Source organism: Leptodactylus fuscus, chromosome 11 (assembly GCF_031893055.1).
Source record: "Leptodactylus fuscus isolate aLepFus1 chromosome 11, aLepFus1.hap2, whole genome shotgun sequence".
Lineage (NCBI taxonomy): Eukaryota > Metazoa > Chordata > Amphibia > Anura > Leptodactylidae > Leptodactylus > Leptodactylus fuscus.
Window position 1 is genome coordinate 31,345,457 of NC_134275.1, and position 22,252 is coordinate 31,367,708.

At 42.4% G+C, this 22,252-nt stretch overlaps 1 protein-coding gene across 1 annotated transcript in view; it reads left to right on the top strand.

Annotated features, from left to right (window-relative positions):
* Positions 1–22,252, top strand: part of MAPKAP1 (MAPK associated protein 1) — a 131,748-nt gene that overhangs the window by 104,665 nt on the left and 4,831 nt on the right. Inside the window, exon 10 of the mRNA XM_075260198.1 lies at positions 7,207–7,344. Within this exon, the coding sequence (XP_075116299.1) occupies positions 7,207–7,344 (138 nt within the window). The remainder of the gene's footprint in view (positions 1–7,206; positions 7,345–22,252) is intronic.

The window sequence follows — 22,252 nt, forward strand, 5'->3', positions numbered from 1 at the left end:
AGGGGTTTTCTGGGATGACCTACCCTTAGAATCGGTGGCAGTCTGAAACCTGGGACCCCCAACAGATCAGATGATTGAAGAGGCCCCAGTATAAGAATGAGCACTGCTGCTTCTTTTCTGAAAACCAAACACCTCACCCTGCATACCAAGGGGGCTGTGCTTGGTTTTCCAGCCGGGACCTATTCACGTAAATGGCACTGACCTCTTGCTGTACTATGTGAACCCTGAACTTATGCACAAGGAATAGGCTGCAGTTCTAGACAGTGCTGTGGCCTCTACAAACAGCTGATCTGTGCAGGTTTCTGAGTGTTAGGCCTCCACCCTTTAATATAAGGATAGGTCAAGTCCTGGAAACCCCCTTTAAAAACTCCCCTGCTTTGCCACTGTGCCCCTTACACTTCCTCTGGGCACCATGGCACTTGATTTACATTTGCTTATCTTGGTTTCACTTGGCAGAACCTGTTTCTGTGGGACACCAAAAAAAGGTCCCCATGGCCCTAGATTTGTCTAAAAGATTTGTAAATGAAGCTTCAGTAAGAGCAGGTTATCACATTAAAGGGGCTCTATCAGCAAAATCCTGCAGATAGAGCCCCACATATGCGTGAATAGCCTTTAAAAAGACTATTCAGGCACCGTAAAAGTTATATTAAACTACCCCCCCATTTTAAAATAATAACTTAAAAAAGAATGTTCTCTACTTACGGAACGTGCACCCTGGGAGGGCATTCTGGGTGCGTTTTCATCTTCTTCCCCGCCTCTTCTTCCTCTGACGTCTTCGGGTCCCGTCCTCCTCCGGCGCTTTCTTGCGGACACTGATAAAAAAAAAATAGCCCGGGCGCATGCGCAGTAGCCGTAGTAGAAGCCGCGTGCTACTGCGCATGTGCCCGGGCTATTTTTTAAAGGCTATGCACGCATATGTGGGGCTCTATCAGCATGATTTTGCTGATAGAGCCTCTTTAAGCGAAGTTTTACGAGAGCGAGTATATCAGTAAACTTTTTAGTTTGTGGAATTATTCTGAAGTTATCTAGGTAACCCCTGACAGCTTGCAGTTTCATCCAAAACGTGGGGACAGATGGAGGGACATGTGACTACATATGAGAGCGCACTTATCTTTTCACGTCTCCCTCCATATGTAAAAAAAGGATATGCAAACTGGGGACAAGGCTTCTCAAATAGCAAAGTTTACTAGCAAGCTACTTATTTAATACACAGTATACCTGAAGTGGTCAACTCCTTTAAAGACAAGTGATACCTACCTTCCATGATCCATTTTCCATGGTTTACAATTTATGACCCATTTAGATTTTGTTTAAAGGGATTCTACCATTAAACTACCTTTTTTTTCTAATGAACACGTCGGAATAGCCTTAAGAAAGGCTATTCGTCTCCTACCTTTAGACGTGGTCTCCGCCACGCCGTTCCGTAGAAATTCCGGTTTTAACCGGTATGCAAATGAGCTCTCCGCAGCAATGAGGGCGGGCCCCAGCGCTGAAACACCGATGAGCGCTGCCCAAAGCTCTTTCCTCCTCCGCCGGCCATTTTTGAGTAGCCGCTCTTGCAGTTCAATACAGGAACCGGCCAGCGGCCATTTTGGGGTGGCCTCTCTATGCTCCTGTATCGAACTGCAAGAGAAGCCAGAAGAGGCGGAGTTGCTGCAGAAGAAGGAGGCGGCGCAGGAAAGAGCTCTCGGGCAGCAATGGAGATGCGCTTATCGGCCTTTCAGCGCTGGGGCCCGCTCTCATTGCTGCGGAGAGCTCATTTGCATTTCTACAGAACGGCGCGGCGGAGACCACGTCTAAAGGTGGGAGACGAATAGCCTTTCTTAAAGCTATTCCGACGTGGTAATTAGAAAAAAAAAAAGTAGTTTAATGGTAGAATCCCTTTAATGTGTACAGTAGTGCCTGTAATTCAACAGGTTCTGCCAAGTAAATGGGAATCTAGGGCCATGGTGCCCACGAGAATATAGCAGCCCTTTCATTTTTCTGCTGATGGTGGTCCCAGCAGCTGGACCCTCACCAGTTATAAATGGCATATCCTATGTATATATACTCCCAATATCAACAAGCCCTATTGCTTCTCATACAATGCACTATTACTATTTGCAACTATTTCCAGCTAAACCGTGTCTTACCCAGGCTGTAAATCTCCTCTGGTATCAGCTACTATAGGCTGTCTGTCACACGGCACAGACAATTATATCTGGGAAATCTACTTCCCAAGAGCTATTGATTCCCAGCCAGCAGCTCTATTGATCACACGCGCTCTGCACAAGCTGAATGAAGGGAAAAATATATACAATGAAGAGACTCCCAGGCCTGCACTGCAGAAGGTTACTGTGTGCGGACCTGTGGCCTGGAAACACCATACAAGTCTTCCAATAGTCCAGAAAATCTGCTCATCCGCTCTCTATAATCTCAAGGTCAGACTGTAGAAAGTGGCATTATTAGTAGTCACAACCATAGTAAGTTCTGGCAAGTATGTCAGACTGCTGGAGACATTAAACAGTGTATCTTCAGAGGGTCATCTTGGTATATTTGTCATTTTGATTCTTGTTGGCTTCCTTAACTCTTTTTCTTATCCATAATACTATTGATTTAGCATGTGGTTTCATTACTTGACTATCATTAAAGGGGATGTGTCTCCAGGAACTTACCTATTTTATAAACCATGTGTTTGTTTATTGATTTTATTTTTCCTTTCACCATCTTTATTTTAAATAAAAAGTACTGTATCTTGCAAATTTTTATAATTTTTATTAAATATAGAAATAGAACAGAGTGCCACTAAAAAAAATATAAGGAAAACAATAAGAAGATAAGCTTTCTATAGATAACACCACTGAGCGTGCCATCATTGCATCCACAAATGGTCACAATTTATCTACTCACTTTTCTTATGTTTTTATTTTTCAGATTGTAGATTTATTTATTATATTTTTTGAATTCTATCTTCTGTAAATGATTATGGGGATGACCATCTTGCCTGAGCTTTTTCCATCTGCTCTTTTTATAGCATTTAGTGATATTCTTTCCAGTATTGTCATAGCAGTAGGCAGCAATAGTTTGGATCCAACTTATTGAGGTCTTTGGAAGAGGTTTCTAGACCAGCTCTCTGTAGGGATGGGATAGGGTAGGTAACTGAGCAATGCTTCAAGTGATGTTCCAGGAGCTGAAGATCCAACTCCCATTGCACCAACTACCTTGTTTGCAAAAGATTTCTAAGTTGTTTTTCTCCATATCTACGAAAGTGACATACATAACAGAGATGTATTGTGTTTTATCTCTGTAATTTGCTGGTGACACATATTCTTAAAGGGATTGATTTGGACATCCCCTTTCCATTGAGCAAGTCCCCCAGAAAATTCCATCTGGGGCCGCTACTATCCCCTGCTATAAACAGGACAGCCTCTTTTTCTGATCATTTCTAAAAGATTCACATTGAAATCTTGTAATTGATAGGACAAAAGTGGACTGTAGAGCAAGAGTCCCTCTTTAAAGTAGCTAAAAATATGGCAAAGTCTTGATCTTAGTCCCTTTAAATAGGATACCCAGATTTATTACATAGATGGACTGTCCTAAGGATAGGTTCTTAATGTTTGATTGGTGTAGGTCCAGCTCCTTGGAAGCCATTCTTCGTAATAAAGAGGCTGTGGCACTTTGCTTTCATAGCTTGTCAAGGGGCAACCACAGCAGTTACAGCCACACATACAGGCAGGCTAAGCATTGAGGGGGCCAGTGCCACAGACGATTAGGAGCAGTTCAGATCTCCACAAGCATCTTGAGAAAACTGAGTGACTACTATGGCCACTACTCTATTTCCCAATAGGGTTATCTCCGAGCTGTCCTGAGCTCTCTTCTATTATGTGATGCATGATGCCATAACTAGGCAAATTTGGAATAGGAAAATCTGAGTGACAACCTCTGTAAAAGCTGTAATAGAAGATATGGTTGTCAGGATCAGGTATAGCTAGTACAACGGTAGGATTTGTACAGTAGTGACAAAAGATGATGACTGGAAAATATATGTACATTATTGATTTTATTAGTTTACTAGGGGAGTCATCTGCATGGACCCTAATGCTGTACTTACTAAGTGACTGATCTATTGTATTACTTTCTATAAAGTAATGTCTCAATGCTCCCATCATCCGATAGTAATAAATGTGAGTGTATCATATACTATATGTGTATATTGCACAGTAGACAAAGAAATCTTTACCATAGCGTTACTCTTTATGAGCCTTTTCTCATGTAGATACAGGCAATAATGGATGGAGGATGCCGGGACCATCCGGCAGATAAATATAATAGAGGTTTGCACGCTCTTTACATGATAAAAAGGCAGATGAGAGTGGCTGGAGCGGCTGCTTTCTCCCATTGCACAACTCCATGCCTGGCCCACTTGCCCCTTGCTGGAAAGATTGATGGCTTTGAGGGTGACCTTGGCTAGGAGCAGGAGCCGGTGATGTATGTACCAGGCTCTCTCTGCTAAATGGGCCCAGATTTGTAGTGCTAATATTCATGGGGACGCAGGCCCAAACTCACTGTGGCTATAAATCAGCGGCCACTTTAGGTGTCACTGCTGGTTTATATTCGGCTACTGTCGAAAAATCACTCTAGGTTCAATCCTCCGGCATCATCTGTACATCTGGACGAATTTGGTATCTTGCCTTATTTTCTTACCCGTGGAGGAAACTGACCGAGACCATCAAGTGAACACGTCTTAACAGCTTCACTGCCAGAGAGGTCATCGACGCTTTACTGACTCTTGGCAACTTTCGAGCTAGTGACAATACAGCGATGTTACAGGATATACAAAGGAAATATGGATTCTACATCTTTATAGAAGGGGTTTATAATAGAATATGGGAATACTTAACATTACTTTTTACATTTTCTACAATACTTACTGACTTGGCTATGAACGCTATTGTTTTCTGTTCTCAGTCATTTCTAATAACTCCAGTGTTGGAACTATTGTAGGATCTATTCCAATGAAGAAAAAGCAAGAAAATCATATAGATGATGGTTGTCTGCGGTCTGTGAATGGCATTCTCATGGGTTATTTAACACTGTCTTTGTGTCCAGCGAGATGGCTATATAAAAAATCTTCAGTGTTGCATTTGAAAATAATGGAAGATTTTTCATATGTTTATTCAGTCTGTATGTCCACAGAATAGATGGACCAGGAAGCCGTCAAAGACAATGGTTTGCAGGTCTGTGTCATGAACTGAAATAGTGCATGCCAAAATTTATTCCATACACATTATGGGGTCATGTAAATTGCTGCATGCGCTACCATGGGTCCGTGAGGGCCAGAAATACAGCTGTATCCGCCATTCAAGACTTTTCTTTCTGACTATTTTAGGCGGATTCTACAGCAGAATCTGCAATGGAGACTGATGCAGATGTGAACCTAGCCTGAGCCTTGCCAGGCAAAGCATAAAACTCTAAACAAGTGCTATTTATGGTACAAATCAGGGGTCCTCAAACCTTTTAACCAAGGGGCCAGTTCACTGTCCCTCAGACCATTGGAGGGCCGAAATATAGTTTAAATTTTTTTTAAAAAAATAATACGCTCCACAGCAGGCCTCCCCACAGTATTATATGCTCCACAGTACGCCCCCCCCTCACCCACAGTAATATAGGCTCATCAGTATACCCCCCATACTGTATTATATGCTCATCAGTATACCTGCCACACACAGACGACTATTATATGCTCTTCAGTACACCATCCACACTGTATTATATGCTCCTCAGTACTCACATACACACAGAGTATTATATGCTCCTCAGCACGCCCTCCCACACAGTATTATATGCTCCTCAGTATGCCACACACACACACACAATATTATATGCTCCTCCACGGCCTACACAGACTGCTTTCAGCTGGATGTGCATTTGCACATACAACTGATAGTAGCGATTGCTCTCTAACGGGGAATCCTGTATCAGATTCCCCGTTAGTGAGTAATCCAGACAACGACGGCGGGCGGGCCCGGAAAACTGTTCTCGATGGGCCGCGTGTGGCCCGTAGGTCGTAGTTTGAGGACCCCTGGTACAAATAATACAAGAATTCTCTTTTCATTAGTCTCTAGTTAAGCATAGGATTTTGTTAAATATCTATTGCAAAATATTTTAGCTCCCCCTACTGGAGGCACCAGACAGTTGTAGTTCTGCGATATATAGGGTTTGTCTAGCAGGATACAATTGTTAAGGAAAGAATCAGAATAAGTAAAAAATCTGAATCAATCAATATCTTATCAGTGAGGGCCAACACCAAAACCAGATGGTGCGGTATATTGTATAGTGGCTGTGTGACTTCACTTCAGCTCCTCATGAAGTGAGAGGGAACTGAGCTGTAATAGTGACTTCCGTGTAATAGTGACTTCTCTCGACTTCCGGATCTGTAACCATTATATTACCAGGCCCAGCTGCAGTTCCAGACAGCTGATCAGTGAAGGATGTTGATGGGCCATTTAAAAAATCCCTTTAAGGCCGGAGCACAACATTACAGCCAATGCCATTCACACACTGCAGAAAAATACACGTAGTGGAAATACTGCAATTTCCAAAACCATTGTTTTCGAAATCTCAGAGTGTCAATTATACCTACGGAAATGTTTGGCGGTTTTCCTATAGTTATAGTTGAATCAGAAAGTCCACAGAGGAAATCTTGGCAGACTTTCTGTGTAAAGCGCTGCGGGGAAAACCTCAATGCATTACTGCTGCAGTTTTTCCCACAGTGCTTTTAAGCTGCGGCCTGCTACGTGGGACCTTAGCCTTAAGCAGCATTACTCGTCTTACAATTCCCCATCTCTGCTGTTTTATTGTGTCCTGAGTTTCCTGTTGCTCTTCCTGGTTCCTTTCAACATGCAGGAACTACTGTTTGGCAAGCAACAGGCCAAGATAAGATAGGCACCTGCTACATGTCAGCAAGGACTAGTAAGTAAAGAGCAGTGGTGAGATGGGTAATGCTACTCCTTCTTCTTTGTGCAACTTTTTGAAGAATCCACAAGTAAAGTAATTTTGACATGTCTGAATGTATTCATAGAAAACAGTGTGAGGTTTATATGTGGAGCCTGCAAGCAGTGACATTTCTGTTTCTGTGTAACCTCCCGAGTCTGGTCAACTCACAGCTTCAGATCATATCCCTCTGGCTGTGGTATTAAATGAAATGCATTTACTTTTTCTCTGCAGGGATCTCCGGTGAGAAGGTCGAGATTGACCCGGTGACAAATCAGAAGACTAGCACAAAATTTTGGATTAAGCAGAAGCCAATCTCCATTGATTCAGACCTTCTTTGTGCATGTGACCTTGCAGAAGAGAAAAGTCCAAGTAAGTGACTGATAGAATTGGACAGGTGTAATGAGTGAATACCGGGACACATCGGTAACTGGCTGGATAGTTTAGGAACATTGGTAGATTACAGATGTATGTAAATTGCACCTACATTAAAATAATAGCCTGAGTGAGATTTAGTAATCTCAGTCCCGATTTTGGGAAATTGAGGATTTTTAAAGTGCCCATACACACCGTGAGCCCCACAGATACTATCATTATACTCGGGGGGGGTCTTTGCAGACCCCCGAGAATAATGATCGGTGGACTGGGAGAGGTAAGGGAACGTAAAAAACACTGTTACTTACCTCTCCACGATCCTGGCCAGGCCTCCTTCCTAGTTGTCTGACATCACATGAACCCGGCCTGCTTCCCGGGTCATGTGACGTCCGACGTTATAGAAGAAGGACGGCAGCGGAGAAGACAGCGTAGGAGCCGGGGGACAGGTAAGAAACAGGTTTGTTTTTTTTGTTTTTATTCCCCTGGGCCTCCGATTATTATACTCTGGGGTCAGAGTATAATAATTGTTTATGGGTGTCCACTATGGGCTATAATACTGTGTGCAGGGGGCACTAATGGACATAATACCGCGTGCAGGGCTTACTAAGGGACATAATAGAGTGCAGAGGAGGGGGTCGGTCGAGGTCTTCGGCGTAGGTGTCGGTTGGGGGGGGCATGTCAAAAGTTCGCCACGGGGCCCCGCCATTCCTAGTTACGCCACTGAGTCAACCAATTGTCTCCCTGTTTTTGCTCCAGCCCCTTCTCACATCATACAGTCTTACAGACGTATAGAAAAAGATGGATAAGCTGCAGCTGCATCCCCTTCCTCCCTCTCTTGTATTTACTGCATTAGGCTGAATTCACACGTCTGTGTGCAGGCCAGGAAATGTGGTTGGTGTAAAGAAAGCGTTTTCTGACTACACCTGGAATGAAATGCGCTAGCCACATTATAGATCTATATGATGCTGTGAATTCACCACATTCAGTTCCTGATCGGGACAGAAAAAGCGGCCATCACATGGACATTGTTTCCTAGTGCAAACATAGATTGTGAATTGGCCTTACTCAGGATAGTTTTTAGAAGCGCGAGAAGGTTTCAGAAATATTACAGAGCATCTACAGACATCGAAATGACAAAGCTAGTTTCTCCATGGTAAGGTGCCACTTTCCCTAATATACTATGTAGTGTCTTGAGATCCTGATCCTGTCCTGATTTATGCAAGAAAGACTGGGTGACATGGATAGTGATGCCGCTGCTTTCGGGGTCTGTAATATCACTTTGCTCTTACTATAAAAGAAACCCCATTAGCTTTGTTCCTTTCGTCGGCTCCTTCTGAGGAGGGGGACACTGTCGCCACAAGTTTTCAGCGTGATTCTTATCAGTCTGTGATATATGTCTCCCTGCATGGCTTACATCAAAAAAATGATTCCTGGGGTCCTCCCTGAATGAATTATGAGGGAGAAGTAGAGGATTGGGAATAGATAAGAAGCGAGACTTGTGCAATATATCCTCTTTTCTGTGTTTTATCTCTGGTAACACAAGCTCAGCCTATCTAGTGTAGGAAGATATTATAAATTGTACTTATGCACGCAGGCAGAGCAGGGTCAAGTGTATGGCTGTCAGAATGAAGATGTCAGCCCGCTAAGAGATGGCTGCTCGGTTCCGTGATCGGACTCTTTTTCTATTCCGCTCATATGGCGGCCACATCGGTTTCACCTTCCCTCCCAAGGTCAGCGGAGCTCGCAGACATATGTCGCCATTTTTATTATGTGTTTGAACTGTATTATTTTGCCGTAACCTTGAAAAATGGGTTTTTATTACCTTTTCAGACCCGAGCCCTTGGAAGCGGCGCCCTGGCGATTTAATATCCGTACAGGTAGATGCATGTACAATAGGAGGGTGTGCATATATTCATGTTTTTCCTGGATTTACTCATCCTTAATATCTAAGCACACGTATCTCGTCATAGTCCAGAGAGACAGCACGAGGATAGGAGTCATTGAGAGTATATGGCGATAATGTGATTGTATCAGTCTACCGACCCCAGAATGACTGGTGTTGAAACATTAGCCTTCTAAACTCACACTATTATGTGCCCTACGAGTTTCTCTCTCCTGAGTAAATCAATCAGCATTTTCAGTGATTCCCTCTGTGAAGCTGACAGGCAGGGCTATCTGCCTTGGAAATAGAGTGGAATTGAAAGTGCTACATAATGACTTTATTTCCCAAAAAAGATGGCCTAGCGTTAAAGGTTTTATCTAACAGCCCGGCTACCGAGACCTTTCAATTACGTCAGCACAGCGCCGGCCATGCAGATATATAATGCGGCTTCAAACCTGACGGAAAGTGAACCATATATATTCTGTGGCAGATCAGACAAAGCTTTTATCTCAGCCTAAATCTATTTATACTGTCACCCTGCCGCAGACAGGTAAGGATGGAGGGAAAAGCACAGTGTACCGAGGAGCCTCAGCAGCCGGCGCCAGCTTCAATACCAGATATTAACATATAGTTATAATAATTACATATTTAGCAGTTCTGGATATATCTGTATAAGAGCCCGTTCCAAGGTACCCCTTAAATTACATTTACAGATAATCTACCCCATAGATTGTAAGCTCTTTGGAGCAATGTCCTCACTCCCGCTGCGTGAATTGATTTATTTCATTGTAATGTCTCATTTTATCTGTACATGAGCCCATTGATTTGCATGTGGCACAGAATATTTTGGCGCTTTATAAGATACAACTTATCATGGTGATCCAAGTTTTCAAAAATACTTTCTTCCCCTATAGGGGCTGGTTCACATAGAGGTATTTGGAAGTGATTTTAAGGCGGATTGTTTTCAGTGGGAGGCAGTGATGTACTGATCATCATCATCATCATCATATTTTTTTCAAAAATGCTTTCTGGCCCTTTTAAGAGCTGGTTGACAAAGAGGAATTTGGTGCGGATTTTAATAGGAGGCAGTGATGGACGCTTCCTTTTTTTGTAAAGAAGTTTCCTGTTCAATCTTGTCATGGATTCCATGGCTAATGCAACCGCAGAATCTACTGTGCTGAGCTCGGGCTGATTGAATGTTGCGTATTAGGCTAAACCATATGCCCTTATGGTTTGTGGAAAACTGGGTGACCCCTGTGGGCTTTATTATGTCTGCCATTAGTGGGTTTTGATTCAGCAGCTGTTGGTTATGATATAGGTGGATATATAGCATAGGCAACCCATCAACATATTTTTTGTACAATGCTCCAATAAATTGTCACAGCAAAGTCTGTTCCACCTCTCTGGGTTAGATTTTATTTTTCTTATATATCCCCATCTTTCTTGGTATGGTACAAGAAATAAGTGTCCTTTGGATAGACGTGAAGCATTATGTAGTGTACAGACGGAGAGTGAAGCCTGCCTGGCCTATCCCATCCGGTTACTACACTGCATTTCTGCACGGCTGATCAGAGGGAGGTAGCAAGAAGATTGATGAAGATGGTGGATTCTGGGGCTCCTGCCTCTGTCTGGGCTAGAAAGGTGGGGGCTTGGTAGCTTTCTTCTATAGGGACCCTTTCATTTCTTCCTCTATTCTTTAACCTCTAACCTGGGCCTTCTGTTGGTAGCTGTCACTGGTGTTGACAGGTTGATTGATGTCTCTTGCCCAGAAGTGTCTCTGTGCCAGTCATTGCACACGCGCACACTCATATATGTACACATTTCAACGCACGGTGAGAGCAAGGCGATGCATGGATACACAGATGTGTATCATACATGGACAGAAAATAGCTTCTCTGACAAAACTACGGAAGCAATAACAAAGCAGCAGATTGAAAGCGGGCGAGTGAATGCACTGTGTTGTCCTCATACCATCAGCGTGATTAACCCCATATTTGCTAATCAGATTTCAGGATGCGACTGTTCAAGCAGTTAATACACTGGGGGTGGCCAAGTCGGTGACAATGTGATGGCGATGTTAGATTTAACCATGCATGTTTGGAGGTTTTCCAAATAAATAATGAGAGAGAAGAAAGAAAACATGTTATGGTGTCCTAGACAAGGGAGCCGAATTGCAAAACTGATACTAGAAGAGCTCTAGATCATCAGCAAAAGCCTGGCCTAACTCTACCAATATTTACACCCCTAGCCAAAGCTTAATATTTAGACAATGTTTAGATTTAATGCAGACTGTACACATAGGATGTATGTCAGCCATATCTGGCGATGCCATCGGTCCCTGTCGACCAGCTCATCCAGTGGCAGATGTTGGAGGAGATAAGGATAGGGTAGTTTGCATTCAGCTAAACAGGCTATCTCATGTGTATGGCCAGCTTACAGGGGTTTCTATGATTTTGAGCAACCCACATTGTGACTGGGGAGGACCTGTTCCAAGTGCTCCATTGTCTGCAGTTTCGTGTCGTGCCACGTTACTAGAAGCCCTGTGGCTCACACGACCTCTGAGACCTTTTAGCGGCCTTAGCTGTCCCTGGTAAAGATCCGATAACATAGGTGAGTGAATTCATCAATTCCTCTCCGGCAGCCGTTGACACCACTGATTCGTGAGAATCAGGGCTTACTTCTGGCACAAGATGGAAAGCACATCCGTGGCGGACAACCAAGTGCATTTTTATACATTTTTTTTTTTTATTTTCCACCTTCCCCAACTGTCCCACAGGATGCTCCAAATTATGGGCAGCCCCTTTAAAGCACAGTTTTCAACTGCCTTTCCCCAACTCATAATATTCGGACTAGTTATGTATTGCACTTTGGTGGTAGCTTATATTGTAGTTTTCATTGTGCTGGATAATTTATTACAAAAGAGTATTTCTAAAGGTTAAGTGACAGTGTCTGGGGACCTCCACAGACCCCTAGGAAGGAATAGGCCTCAGCATTCTTTTCGTTCTTTGTAACCTACAAAATTTTTCCTATTCAGTGATGTCCTCAACTGCAACCCCTGCAGGGAACTGTGTGTGCCCCATTTAATTTTTATAGGGCTGTACTGCAATTCCTTGCATAGCAGATTGCTGGGGCCTCAAACATGTCCTCCATGATACTATTCTGTTGGCTTCCTAATGCAGACTACTGACATCCCAAGAGGTCTCCCTAAATTATGCACATTATGAATATTATCTTCTGTCATTGCAAATTATTCCATGTGCTCTAGTTCATTGTATTCCTCGCTGGTCTACCTTAAAGGGATTTTCCAGGACTATGACGAGACTATGGTATTAAGCACCAGTTCCTCTTCTCAGGCAGTGACATCACATCCATTGGTCACATGACCATTCTGGAGCTTATTCCTTTTCAAATAAATGGAGCTTTCTGCAATACTTTCTGCTGTGCTTGGTAATGGCGAAGAGGTCACAGCAGTCAAAATAGTCCCAGAAAACCCATTTTAAAGGAGTTCTCTCATTTCAGGATTTCAGCTGATCTCCTGACTCTCCTCTCCCCTCCACTTCCTGGTTTGCAACTCATTGCAAGGAAAGCCTGCTTGTTGTAAACAGTACAATTATCTCTGGATTTACATAAACAGATAACAGAAGCACTGCTTAAGAAACTTATCTAGCCCTTATCAGGGCTCAAAAACTGAAAGTATGCAGAAAGTAGAAGAGAATAAAACCAGCTGTGAGCATTGAGGAGAGAGATTTAGTTGTATCTGGCGAATGGAACAAGATAGATAAAGCGTTGAATGAAACACTTCAGTTAGCTTAAAGGGATTGTTCTGTTATGGACACTTAATCCCTGTCCTGATAATAAAGGATAAGTGTTCAATCTCTGGGGTCCCGATCCCTCAGTTCTCAGGAGGAAGGGGGACTGAAAGTAACCCCAAGGTCTCCATGTGAATGGGGTGCCAGTGTGCTTGCGTGACCGGTGCTTCATTCTCTTCTGTAACAAGATTACAGTCCTGGCAGCCCCATAGCAGTACCGTTCCATTCACAAGGAGGCCTTAGGGGGACTTTCAGCCCCCCATCCTCCTAATCACTGGGGGACCTGGTGATCGGATACTTATCCCCTGTCCTGCAGATAGCGAAAAGTGTCTATAATGGGACAGTCCCAAGCTACAAGTCTGAATGTTATCTTCAAGATGGGAATACCCCTTTAGGCCAAGGCCCCACAGGCTGGAAGCGCGCAATGAAAAATCGCAATGTTTTACAGTAACGCCGGTGGCATCCCCGTAGATATAATTGTAACAGTCTGTGGAGGAAAACTCCGCAAACATTCTGTTTAAAGCGCTGCGGGAAGAACTGTGATGCGTTCCTGCTGCAGTTTTTCCTGCAGCACTTTATAGCTGCGGGTTGTCCCGTGGGGCCTTAGCCTGAATGTGTTTGCCACTTCTATGGTGATCATGCAGGTGACAAACACCCCCTCCACCACCAGCTATCTGATAATCTTTACTGTATTTTGCACTGTAATCATTCAATACTTGCTTTACCAGGAATCAACTTCTGATCTTGTGTTTTTATACAACAGCCAATCTTAGGAAAGTGAGCTACTGAAGAGAGAAACAGAACCAATAAAGAGACAGGAGATGTGTCCTGTCTCAAACCCACTGTAAGCACTGTCTGTAAGCTGTAGTCACTGATCATAGCTCTGCCTTACTACAGCACTGGAGCTAGTTCTGAGCGATAGAAGTAGCAGATAAATAGTAATTGGAAACCTAAAACTAGACCTACATGCCAAAAACATATCCTTTAGCCTCCATGCAGACAACCATGTCCTTTGTCAGTGTGCTAGCCATGTTTTTAATGGCTAGCACACTGACCCATTAATTTCTATAGCCCCGTACACAATACTATGTATTATCACAGGTCTATATGTGGGGCCATGAGCCTGGAAGCAAAACTCCGTATGCCGTTTTGTCTCTGACCTCTAGATGCTCGCGTTCATGTACATGTTTGAGGCGTAAGGATACATGTAGAAGTTTTTAGACCCTGAACATATGGCATAGAATTGAATAAATAGACACCCTTTTGCCCTTCTGACCACCTTCTTTGTGGTTGACAAATAGCCTTTGCATGTAGTCTCTGACTTCTCCTTCTTTATATTCACACTTTCTCTCAAGATCACCTTTCATCCTTTCATTCTTCTCGTCACTCAGACGCCACAGTTTTAAAGCTATCGGTATCTCCTTCTCTAAATTTCCTTTCTTTGTGTCTGTGTGCCCTCTCGCTTATCACATCTCACTACATTGTTGTACCTTTCTATTATCTCTTCCTTCCACCTCTCACTTGGTTCTGCCTCTGTGTTACTGTAAGAAGGATGAAGGACAGCAGTACATGTTTTTTCATTCCAGCAGTGCTGGAGTTAAAATGATAAGGAGGAAAACCTGCTTTAGAAGGAGTCAGGCTATTCATGTGTAAAAGCCGCTGTTCTGGTGTCTCACCAGTGAACGGAGAACACTCTGTAATTTCTTTTTAATTAGCTGTATGTAAAAGGTCACTAGATTTCTCAGCATGTCCCTGTCACTGACGTGACACCAAGGTACCTGCCATCGGACCCATTTCCACCGTATCCCATGCTCCGAACACGGAGATGTTTCTCGTACATTGCTGTCGTGTAAATATAAGAGGTGCCCTTTTGCAAACTGAATCCTTTCATGTTGCATCAAACAGAACAGCTGTTATATTCACTGCCTGGAAATATATTGCAATAATAAATATAGCACGCCTTCATGGAGCGGTTGCATCTGCATTGCCAGAGGGGCCTCCGATGGATTTTTAAAGCATCAGACCCTATTTGATCCTTGACCCTTTTTGTGTGTTTCAAACATTAAGATTGTCTTAAAATCCTACTGCATGTATTACCTTTAGGGCCATCAATGCAAATAGTGTTCAATGTGGAAATCTCAGGCTTTACAATTCCTTTGAATATCTCAAAAATGTGAATATACCTTTTATATGTAATAAATTCAGTATTACTATATTGTATATTGTATAGTCCCTCTTTGCTCCCAACTGCTGTGGCTTCCGTCTTGTCCACCACCACTAAATTCCATATAGCACCCCACACTGCCATAGACCCTCTTAAAGCCTAAACTTTTGAACAATTGTTGATTTTTGGCAGTAATTGTGCGATTATTAATATTTTATATTCTACTTTATTAACACATTTTGGCTTTTTGTGAAATCCTGCATTTCTTTATCCTTTCCCTTATTTGTCTATTGAGAGCATTGCTCTGTTTCTCATTGTGTATGATGTATATTCTTCATAGGTAAGGAGGTCATTTTAAGATGTTATTTCTCAAACACTCAAAAACCTAGAACATGCTTGTGTTGTCAATGTTTAAATGAGATTCTCATATTTCATATGACAAGAAGGTTGCTGTTTTACCTATACCATTTCCAGTGATATCGGTGTTTGAAAACAGTTGGGCTTTGGACACTTTTATGTAGCTTTGAAAAATATCCCAATTCCTGACATATTTTCAACAATTGATATCGCTGGAAGTAGTATAGTGTCATACGAAAGAAGAGCACATCTTCTTTCATAGGACACCAAAAGCAAGTTTCTATGTTATATTGCGTGAGATATACCTGTTTAAAGTGACGCCCTTACCCTCATTTGCCCAGATTTACACGCAAGCCCATACAAAGTCAGAAGCAAGAGAGAGAACAGAGAAATGCAAGGAGCTGAAATGTATTAATAAAGTATATTACACAACATATTAGTGACACAAATGTTGTCAGGTCCATGGATAAGTGTAGGTAATTTCATATAGATGTTCTTTAAAGGGGCTCTATCAGCAAAATCATGCTGATAGAGCCCTACATATGCGTGCATAGCCTTTAAAAAGGCTATTCAGGCACCGTAAAAGTTAAATTAAACTACCCCCCCCCCCCCCCCCCCCCCCCCCGTTTTAAAATAATAACTTAAAAAAGAATGTTCTCTACTTACAGAACGTGCACCCTGCGAGGGCATTCTGGGTGCGTTTTCATCTTCTTCCCCGCCTCTTCTTCCTCTGACGTCTTCGGGTCCCGTCCTCCTCTGGCGCTTGCTCACGGACACTGATAAAAAAAAAAAATAGCCCGGGCGCATGTGCAGTAGCACGCGGCTTCTACTACGGCTACTGCGCATGCGCCCGGGCTATTTTTTTTTTATCAGTGTCCGCGAGCAAGCGCCGGAGGAGGACGGGACCCGAAGACGTCAGAGGAAGAAGAGGCGGGGAAGAAGATGAAAACGCACCCAGAATGCCCTCCCAGGGTGCACGTTCTGTAAGTAGAGAACATTCTTTTTTTAAGTTATTATTTTAAAACGGGGGGGGGTGTTTTTAGTAATTTAACTTTTATGGTGCCTGAATAGCCTTTTTAAAGGCTATGCACGCATGGGCTCTATCTGCAGGATTTTGCTGATAGAGCCCCTTTAAATGAAAGGGGGGAAGGTCTATGACCAGCTGCAATAATAATGTATATAATCGCCCATAAAATTGTAAGAAAAAAAGGTTTACAAAAATATAATAAAAAAAATAAAAAAGTTCTAACTCACTCCTTTCCCTAGAATACATATAAAAGTAGAAAATTACTGTGACACACATACACATTAGGTATCGCTGTGTCTGAAAGTGCCCGGTCTACTGAATATAGGGGATCTGCAGTGCTCCTGTTCCGTCGGGAAGGGGTTAATAGGAGCACTGCATATACCCTATAGTCAGCCAGGCTGAATTCCAAGTGGGGGAAAAAAAAACAGTCCTCAAGCTGAGGGAAGGGGCAGACAGACAACCAAAACACCCCCTCTCCATTCCCAGCACCTACTGCACCCAAAAACGCCAACCATTTTAATTTTTGAAATTTTCCAGTAGCTGCTGCATTTCTCCCCCTCGGCTTATACTCGAGTCAATAAGTTTTCCCAGTTTTTTGTGGTAAAATTAGGTGTCTCGGCTTACTTTTGGGTCGGCTTATACTCGAATATATACGGTAATTGCTTTCATAGGAATAGATTACTGGATTTTTAATGAATCAGAGGATCTTTACTGTTTCTGAATGACCATGACCATTTATGAGGAACTCAGAAAGTTAGGATGTGTAAAAACAGAGGCATCAGTTTCGGCGGATGGACCTACTGACCCCACGTGCCCAGTTTCCTGATGTGTCCTTTTGGCATCTATTGGGTATACTTAATATTGGTATACTGTTAAGAAGATTGTTATTGGTCATTGATGGTTAAATCTGTGGCATCGCTTATCTCTCTCTAAAATTTAATGTTTACAGTTGTCCATGGCAATAATTACATCAATTTATTTGAAAATTCTGAAATAACCATTCTTGTAGAAATCTATGAGCGTATGTCCTAGTGGTTCATCATCTGACTGGGGAGAATTGATGGTTGGGAGTTTGAAGTGTCCAGGTTTAACTTGGCCAATTTTTTCTGTAGGACACGTGTTTGCTAAAGGTGCCTCTACGAATAAAGTTGAGGGGGCTGTCAGACTATCTTATATGTACGAGGATATGTTGACTTTTCCCCTACAGCTAATGTCAATGGAAGGAATTGATCACGTTGAATTCCAATAATAAGCCACTGCCAGAGGAGTCACTATCCATTGAGAACCTAAAGGTTTGGTCTACAGTTGTTGAAAGTGAAGACAACATGGAAGTCATGGGACACATATGTAAAACATTGGGGGAGGGGGATTTACTTTTACTAAGGCTGGTGTTTTGTCCTCTAGTCTTAATTTATTTCCCAGCTGGCGTGAGAAGTTCCTGAATTAAGAGGCTACAATCTCTCAATAATTCTGGAGCATCTTGCTAACTCCCAAGTGTCAAAATAGAAATCTACCCCTAGTCGGGAATAATTGTTACCAATTATACTAAAGTCTATTAGGTCAAGGCGTCCACGCACCAACCTGCCTTGATGTCTATATATTTCTAAAAATGGAGAAAGAGGTTCATTTTATGGCACAAATGTCCACGTATGCCAGAAACATAAGATGCCTATTTTAGTCAATTCCCCCCATTCCTTTTATTTTGATTCTATATAAATCCAGATAAGCGTTGATGATAATCTGAGACCTAGAAATCAGGAATGTTGACAACTCTGGGATTGAATAATGATATATTTTGGGATATGCTCACTTGCAGAAAGAAGCAAATATTTGACATGTTTACAGACGACCCCCTTAGACTTGCACGTAAAAAAAGAGAAATTTGTGGAAGATAACCATGCCCCAATTATAATGCTCGTAGCGTCCCCATCGCTCTATCCAGTCAGTGAGGACCACGGCACGCCATAAAATAATATTAATTTGTTGTGTGTAATGACATCTTGTCAGCATGTAATATGTAGCCAGGAGATGTAATAGAATTGGAGCGGCATGTTACACCTGGCTATCTATAGGAAGGTTAATGATGCGCCTTTATGATTATGTTTGGGTGCAGCTGGGGACAGGCACAGACAACAGTGACAGGATGCCTGGGACAGCCGTGAGGAGATGTGACATTAGACAGAGACTGATATGGACACAATGCTTATATTGACCTATTTTTGGACAATTTCTGTCCAACTCTCCTCTTCTCTTGTCCTTCCCAATCTTCTCTGGTAGAACCCATTAAGTCTTCTATACACAGTCTTAGATTTTTTTTATATTATTTTATCCTTCAATTTTTTTTGACTTGTTTACGTATCTATGGATTTTATCCCATCACAGTCTAGCAGTAGTTTTTCGCTACGGTAGTCTCTTTTACTCTCTCCTCCATCTCACTCCCTTGTTTCTCCCACCTGCTCGTATAGTTTACACCTATTTATCATCCTCTCCGCGAGCAGTAAACTTTCCAGATTGTCTGCAAGAAAAGTCACGGCTTGTCCCTATTAGAATAATGGGATGTGTTAGCTGGCTTGAGTCCTGACACACAAGATACACAGTATTGTGACTCCCACTGTCACTCTGTCACAACTGCTGATAAAATAGGCAGTGATTTTATAACTAGCATTTAATTTGATGGACTAATCTCTGCAGGACCCTGGAGTAGTGGAGAGCATTGGATAGTAGTGTCATCCACGGGGAAAGATTGAGAAGCCGCAAAACAAAGGACTCGTATTAAAACGTGCAAATAGAATTAGGTGGAGAGGAGAACTGGCTTTGATGACATCACAAACTTCAACTAAGTTGTAATTTTATGGAGTTAAGCTATGTCAAAAGGTCTAAACAAATCATCAATATGGAATAACTGGTGCCCAAAAGTTGTCAAAATTAGCCCTCACCTCTCAATTAATATGTACCTTTGGCTGAAAAGTGTTTTCCAAGCAACAACTATTGATGAACTATCCTAAGAATAGGTCACTAACATCAGATCAGTAGGGGTCCAGGACCCCATGGAACAGCTGTTCTTACCCTGTTTCCTCGAAAATAAGACATTCCCCCCCTTCACCCTCCTGGACCATCTACAACCGGCAGTCATGCCAGCGCTCCACTAAGGAAGCACCGGCATGACTGTCGATAGTCCCCCGCTCCAGCCGCTGCATAAGACATCCCCCGAAAATAAGACAGGTCGTATATTTCGGAAGAGAATTTAATATAAGACACTGTCTTATTTTTGGGGAAACCAGGTAGCAGCTGATACACAGAGGACAGCACAGAAAGCAGACAGCATTGTTGTCTATTTAGTGGCCAGACCAGACTGGTGGGACCTAAGCTGCAGTGGCTCCAATACATAGAGAATAGCACTACCAGCTTCCTGCTCCATCTTCTGTGTATCAGCCTTTGAAAACAGTTGATCAGTAGGGGTGTCAGGTGTCAGCACCCCACTGATCTGGTATTGATGAGCTATCCATAGAACAGGCCATTAATAATTGTAGTCTGGAAAACCCCTTTAATCAAATTTTACAGAAAGAAGATGATCACATGATGGTCTGGCCAAATATTTCCTTGGAAGCCATGTATTGCTGCAGTTCCCTAACATTCTTGCTAAAGTTGAGGATGTTTGCTGTATTTTTAGAACCCATTAACATCTGAAATGTCAATTCCGGACAAAAGTCCTCTATATATGGTCAACTTTAGGAAGACTTCTCCAAACTGAACTTCGTCTCTTCATATGACCTTTATAGGGGATATTAAGGTCGTGAACGCTAGACACACTTTGCACCCTCCTGTATTACCCAATGCAGAGTCGCTACCATGAGTGGCTCCTACTCTGGTGGCCAATCAGGCTGCACATTCATGTTACTGGTGCATTACCTTTATATTGGCCATTGCAGGAGAAATCTGTTTTTCTGGTAACAGTTGGTTAGCGGGGATTACAGTTCCCAGTCTCATGATGACTGAGATAGTATAACCAATTGTCCAGCTAAGCATCCCATTGAATTGTTGCTTATTATAAGGTATAAAGTAACATTGGTGTAAACCTACAACTTCCAGCAGGTCCATCAGCTGGTCGTATCTTACAGACATCGCAACGATGACCAGTGTGTATTGTCTGGACTTACATGAGATGTCTACGTGATATCAGTGTTACATTGTGAGATTTGTGGAGGCCATTTCTTTGCCTCTGCTCTATTCCGTGTGCATAGGTGCACACTGAATATTATACATATTTGTTAGTCCAGATGCAGCATTTCGGCTCCTTTCTAAGCCCTTCCATTTCCCTAATTACAGAAACAAATGATTCGCTGGAGGCTGCAACAAATATATGAAGCAAAGTTTAATTTGTGAAATGATTTAAGGAAGTTATATATTTGTCCCCCTCCTTAAATCATTAGGCAGCAAGCGGGGAAGATGAATGCTTTGTAATTATATTTAATTATACACGTCCATGATAAACCGTAGCACATCCCCAGATCGCTAAATGTAATAAAAATGGCCCTTTGCAAAACTCTACCTTGAATATGTGGATAATAGAGGGATATATGCGGAGGGTGCGGGGAAAAACTCTATCAACTGTCTCTTGGTATAAAGTCAATTCTGTGATTATTAACCCTTTTAGTGTCCAGTACATGTGGTATGTTATGGCTTTCAACTTTTGCCGGGGCAAGGATATTAGGGTTAGAACTTCGTGCAGAATATTTAGAATTTTTTTTTCATAAGGATACCATTATTATATGGGCGAAATGCTTGTATGAAGTTGGGAAGAAGCATGAAAAGTTTTACTTCCAGGTTTTGTATGTGTTGTAAGGGAGTTGGGAAGTTTCAGCCATGGATGATGGGAAGATATAAGAACTTTTTTTCATGTTATCACCCCTCTCACTAATACAATATTAAGGTCATTTCTACCCCTGTGCAACCTCAAGTGATTTCATTGACATACAGGAACTTTTTTTGTTTGTTTGAGGTATCACTCTTCTTACTAATAGAAGCTTACGGTCATTTCTACCCCTACCCCTAACTGGCGATGATCTCAGGGGCATATAGGGACTTCTTCATGTTCTCACCCCTCTTACTGACAGTGGACTATTACTGCCATCTCTCCCTTTGTACATCCTCCTGCAACCCCAGGGGCAAAATCGGAACATTTTTGTGTCATCACCCCGCTTCGCTTTCCAATAAAGAACTAAATATCGGATTCTCCTTTTCTCAGATTTTTTGCCGCTGTGTTTGTACCTGAAACATTATAGTAACTAAAAAAGATTGAAATAAAACTACTAGACTTGAAAAACTACACTTGCTTTACGGAACTCTGTCAATACATCCCAAATTATGTATACTTTTATGCAGAGTTCCTTTTGGCCAGGGCTCTGGTTTGATATCTACCTTTGCACCCCAATAACCACACCCCTGGTTTCAACATTTTTGCTGCATCTACAGTTTCATTGTGCCGCGTGCCATTTTCATGCCTATATTTAGCAAAATTCTGACTTTTGCCTATAGAATATGTTTTAATGGAAACGTCACATAGAATCTAGTCTCTGCACTCCTGCAAAGGCTTGAGTTGCCGTCATCTTGACTATACATTTTTTCTGTATGGTTAGCTCTGAAGAATGGGGAAGCATTAGCTCCTC